The 5380-nt window shown below is 40.8% G+C and overlaps 1 protein-coding gene across 2 annotated transcripts in view; it reads left to right on the plus strand.

The window, feature by feature from the left end:
• The window catches only part of trim33l (tripartite motif containing 33, like), a 21780-nt gene extending 18465 nt beyond the window's left edge, over positions 1–3315 (plus strand). For both annotated transcript variants that reach the window (XM_016663438.1, XM_007576915.2), the window contains 2 exons: positions 2181–2303; positions 2528–3315. In XM_016663438.1, coding sequence (XP_016518924.1) covers positions 2181–2303; positions 2528–2833 — 429 coding nt within the window. In that variant the 3' untranslated portion in view covers positions 2834–3315. The remainder of the gene's footprint in view (positions 1–2180; positions 2304–2527) is intronic.
• The last annotated feature ends 2065 nt before the right edge of the window (positions 3316–5380 follow it).

The raw sequence follows: 5380 nt of genomic DNA on the forward strand, positions 1-5380 counted from the left end.
CTTTATTATTTAGCATCGTTTGAAATGAATTAAAAAAAGTCTGCTGCCTTTCTGGTTTAGGTTTATGCTGGTTTTGGGTTAGACAGGTGGTTGAGCTGTTGCAGGTCAGCTGCAGTGATAACTTCGTGCTACTCTCTGATCAAAGTTTTTTTTCGATGGTGACCCGTCAGAACCGCGCAGGGTAAAAAGCTCAGGCGGATCTTAGAACAACGGAGGAGCTCATTCATTATTAGCTCACAGGAAAAGCACCAAATTAACTAAAGTAAACTGACCAATCAGATTTAGCCTTTTGCCTGCCCTTTGACCCCCACAGACTCACACTGATGTGGGCTACGTACAAGATGTTTTGACACAAAATATATTTTATTCTCTACAATGTTGTTGATAGTAAAGAGGATTAGATAATAACATACAGTAATAATTCTCTTCTTTTTTTATTTACCGTATTTTCTGCACTATGTCTCACCTAAAAACCTTCAATTTCCTCAAAAGCCTTATAATCCGGTCCTTATATATGGACCAATATTGAGCCACAACAGGTCTAGCCACTACGGCAAGCAGCTGCCGACTTCATTTTCGCCCGTAGAAGAAGAAGCGCAGTGCATGCTGGGATAGTTGTCAGAACGCTGGTTTGTTAATAAAGTCTGACTGACCTGTCTACCTACCGACCTGATAATCAGGTCGCCTGCAGGTCGTTTAGCACCAGGTTCTCCACCAACATGCTGTGCGCGAACGGAGAAGGGTGGCCATCGTCCGGCCACGCCCCGGCCCAGTCGCAGAAAGCTCTCCTCGCCGACCGGAGTCAGACTTTTTTGTTGACATTCTTTATGTCAACAAAGTGGCTTTAGACATTCATCCAGGGAGCTTCGACTGGGGTTACCAAGGGACCAGGACATTAAAGCCTGGAGGGTCAGGGGAAGAGAGACAGAGACTGCGGCGGCAGCGTGTCTGTTGGTCTCTGTTACCCAGGAAGCAGTTGGGCCAACACCATGACTGGGGCAGCCGACTATATAATGTACTGGGGACCTTTTTTTATTTTTTTATTACACATTCACATTTGTAGAGTACGGAACAAAGGGACGGGTGGCAACCCTAACTGTAGCGTCTGTCCTATGTGCCTTATAATGCGGTGCGCCTTATATATGGAAAAAGTTTTAAAATGGGCCATTCATTGAAGGTAACTCTCGTGTTGTTTTAACATTCTGTTTTGTCCTATGGGTCAAAAATGACCCGCCTAACAAAAGCCCCAACATAAAGCAGCTTACTTGAATTTGAAATCCAAAATCCATTTTGCATGATGAAACAATCTGTTATTTATCAATTCAACTCAGTTTAATTCATTTTTATCATGTATTTTTTTTACACAACACAAAAAGACAACCAACAGTATTACACTTTTCATTTTACAACAAACCAACTGTCATAAATTTTCTTTTACACAGTAAAGGTTTGTTATTGTAATTACATAAATGTGAAGTAATTACTTCTGAATTAACTATACTGAGAGGGAAAAGTCAACAATCAGTAACTTTTTTGTCAACAGTTCATTCTTTTATACGGTTTAGTATGTCAATTATGAAAATACATCTTATGTTGAAGATGTTCAACATAGGATGTTAAAATCTTATGTTTAACATCCTGCAAAATTATTTTACAGGATTTCTGTCAATCTTGCAGATTAAGATGTTCAAAACCTTAAGATTAACATCCTACTATGTTAATCTTAACCATATGTGTGCATGTGTCTATATATATAATATGTGTGTGTGTGTATAGTTAAGATGGTGTGTGGTAGGTGTGTCCAAAATGTGGTACATGGGCCTTGCTGGCCCTGTGAAGGATTTTCTGGGTCCTCAAGAACCACAATTAAAGAACAGATGCAGAAAAAGATGAGATTCGAACTCAGAAATGGAAATCTTTTTAAAATAAAAGCCTTGAGGTTCAACACAAAGTACTTATTTTTTCTTAATGTTTTTACTTTCATTGAAATTCCCCAACATTTATTCAACATGAATAAGTGTAAGGAGTTCGTCTTGTAAATATACCTTGCATGAAATCAGTCGGGATGTTTTCAGCCAGAGGTTCTGGATTCTGGTTTATCTAAACCCGACCTGCAGAACGAGCTCTAGTCTGCAGCCAGATGGCGCTGTAAGGACTAATTGTCTCTGCTGTTGTTTCAGTTGGACCTCTGGTCTGACCTCATGCTCGTATCGGAGCGTCTGAGCCACCATCGCTCCCCTCCTTATCAAACACCTGGGCAGGTAGTCTCGGACCTCTGGGATTTGTTCAGCGACGCCTCACAGGTACGAATGATGAGCCGAAGCTTCGTATCCTAAGAATACTCAACAAAATGTGTTTTGGTCTCAGATGTCAGGCAAATAAGAGAAAAAGCCTTAAAAGTAATAGTTGTATTGCACCTTTAGTGCAGATAAACATGTTGACAGCAGAACCTTTGAGGGTCCCGTGGACTGGACCGTCCGGTTCTGCAGGTCTGATCGCTTTCTCAGCCTCTCTCTGCCATTTTCAGGGCAACGCTTTAATGGAGCTGCAGCAGAGCTTCCAGAAGAGGCTGGTGGAAACGCTGGGATCAGAGCTTCCTTCTTCACTGCGGATTGCGCCGTCGCATGGCAGCGCCCCTCCGCGTGGCAGCTCCCCTCATGGCAGCTACCCTCGGCAAGCCAACGCCCCTTTGGACTCGGGAGAGAACTTGCTATCCAATTCGAAGGTGAAAGTTCTGAAGAAGAGACTGAAGGACCTGCTGAACCTGCAGGGACCGGCTACAGCCAAGAGGCCAAAGAGCGTAGATCCTAAAGACCAGACGGATCAGATGTGAAAAATGAAACTAATTCATCATTTAAAACTTCAAACAAACATTTTTACTGCAGATATTCTGCAAGTTCTGCTTACTGGGCCGGCTCCAGTTTCTGAGTAACTGGTTTGAGTGGAACCGAAAAGGTGTGGTGGCCTGGTGTGGGTCGTGGTTCTGAGTGCCTTTAGGTTTGCTCTGTTTGCAGATCAGTTTGTTATTTATATGTGAAACTTCACAGCTTCTCTCAGGGAGAAAACAATGAAACTAAAACTAAACTTTAAACCATAAGGTTGTTTATTTTTCTGTTATGGAATTATTTTTCACATTGTTAGATTTAAAGCATTTTTCAGTTGAAATGTTTGCAGAAACCTTTGCTGATGAATCAGACTGAGCTGATTGTGACAATATTAGAAGCTTTCTCTAACATGGATCCAGTAAATTATTAAAACTGCCTTAAAAAGCCTAAACTTTAGTTGAAGAATAAAATATTTCTTTGTGCAGCTGCATCTCATTGAAGCATTTCTGTTTTATGTATAATTGAGGTCCATTGATGCGGAGTACGCACCTCACTCACTATAAGCTGCACCCACAAAGTTTAAAAAATAAAAACACCCTGGAAACATACAGCCGCTGGTATCTCCACTGCTCTCGGTTTTCCACTCAATCAATCTGCTATTAAGGACGCAGCCTGGCGTCTCCGACGCCGAACCATGGATTCGTTCATACCGAGCTGTACTGCCAGATCGATAGCCTTCAACTTAGAAGCTGCATCATATGAGTTTGAAAACATTTCTCCGTCGTGCCTGCTGCTAGCATGTGGTTGTTCTAGATGAAAATCAGCAGTTTCTTCTTTGATTTCCAATTTTGACTTCCAATGATTCACTTCCTGCTACAGAGCCCCCTGGTGGTTGAAGAAAAATCCAGAGAAAAGCCCCATGGGGCTATAAGCTGCATGGTTCAAAGTGTGGGAAAAAGTAGCGTCTTAAAGTCCGAAAAATATGTAAGTTAAATGAAGTCGGTATGAATATTGAAGATATCTTTACACCTTCGACTCCGTGTGGCATAAGGAGCTGATTTCAGATATAAAACCTCTCCGTTAATATGTGACAGGAGAAACCAGGATGAAGATTTCACTGAGAAGTGGTAGGACAACTTTCAGATGGAGTAACCATAGCAACATAGATGTAGTTCAGCTGAGATTGTAGGAACTGTGAACAGCAGCTTCCATTTTCTCCTACATCTCTAAGCTACATACTTTATTAGCATGCTAAGTATGTAGCTTACAAACTAAATATTTTTGTTGGAAAGCTAAATATTTGACTTCAACTAAAATGTACTAAATAATTAGCAAGCTTAATATTTAGCTGAGCTGCAGATTAAAGTTAAGCTCAATTTAGTTGGCGAGATTTAACTTCAAACTAGTTGGCAAGCTAAATATTTAGCTAAAAAGCTGAATACTTAGCAAACTGAAAGCTTGGCTTCAAATTAAATGGTTGGCAAGCTCAATATTTAGTTAGCAAGCTAAATATTGAGCTTGAATGTGCCCACATTTTTTAGTTATTCTGACATACTAAAAAACCCAAATTATTGCTGCTTTTTTTGACAGTAACTTTACCAACAACACCCCGTACACCAGAGAGGAATCAAACATGTACTGGAACAGCTCTCTTCATAAAAACCAGTCCACGTTTAAAACTTGTGGGGAAACTGACTGATATTAAGTCTCACTGTTGTTTATTTTGAGAACAGAGCAGAAACCGTCATGATGAGACTTGGGTTCAGCCAACAGAGGGCAGTAGAGAGCTGTTTCTGGTGGAGTGTATTCTCACACTCCACCAGAAAGCCTCACACCCATCAGAGTTCTGGGTTCACCAAACTAAACAGAATCTGTGTATCGACGGCTTCAAACATTCAGGAGTTGGGTTTTTATATTTGAAAGCTTATAACTGATCAGCATCACTGTAAAACCATGAAATTCAGCAAACTGCTGTTCTCAAGTTGAGTCACCAGAGGGCAGCACAGCGCCGCTTCTGTGTTCCTGCTGCAAAACCAGGGCTGGAAAAATTTAATGTTTGGTGACAAACAGATGATTCAAATAAAACAATTTTTAAAAATATAATAACCTATCAATTTCAAGCTGTTGGTTTAGCCCAGACAGAGGATTGTATTATTTTTGTTGTCCTGCATCTAATTGCAATCTTCACTGCTAACTCCTCTAACTCGACCACAGCTGAGTTGGAAATGAACTGCTATCTTATGTCATGCAATGCAGACTCAATACAGCCACTGATTTCCACTGTGCAGCAGAAATATGTGAAAATGGCCCTGAAAAACAAATGTCCTCATTATGAGACGCACAGCAGGGCGGTCCTCATAAATATAGCAAAGCACAGGCACACGCAGAGGGGGGGAGGAGGGGGGGCTTGAGCAACTGCCCCTTTTGCTCCTTGCCCCCAAGTGCCCTTTTGATAAAAATTTTTTATTTTTTTTATTTCTTCCTAAGCCCTCTTCTGACACATAATAACATGTACTACAATTTTTTAGTTTTTTTTTTTTTTGTACAACATAATA

Source organism: Poecilia formosa, unplaced genomic scaffold (genome assembly GCF_000485575.1).
Source record: "Poecilia formosa unplaced genomic scaffold, Poecilia_formosa-5.1.2 Scaffold420, whole genome shotgun sequence".
In the NCBI taxonomy this organism is placed as follows: Eukaryota; Metazoa; Chordata; class Actinopteri; order Cyprinodontiformes; family Poeciliidae; genus Poecilia; species Poecilia formosa.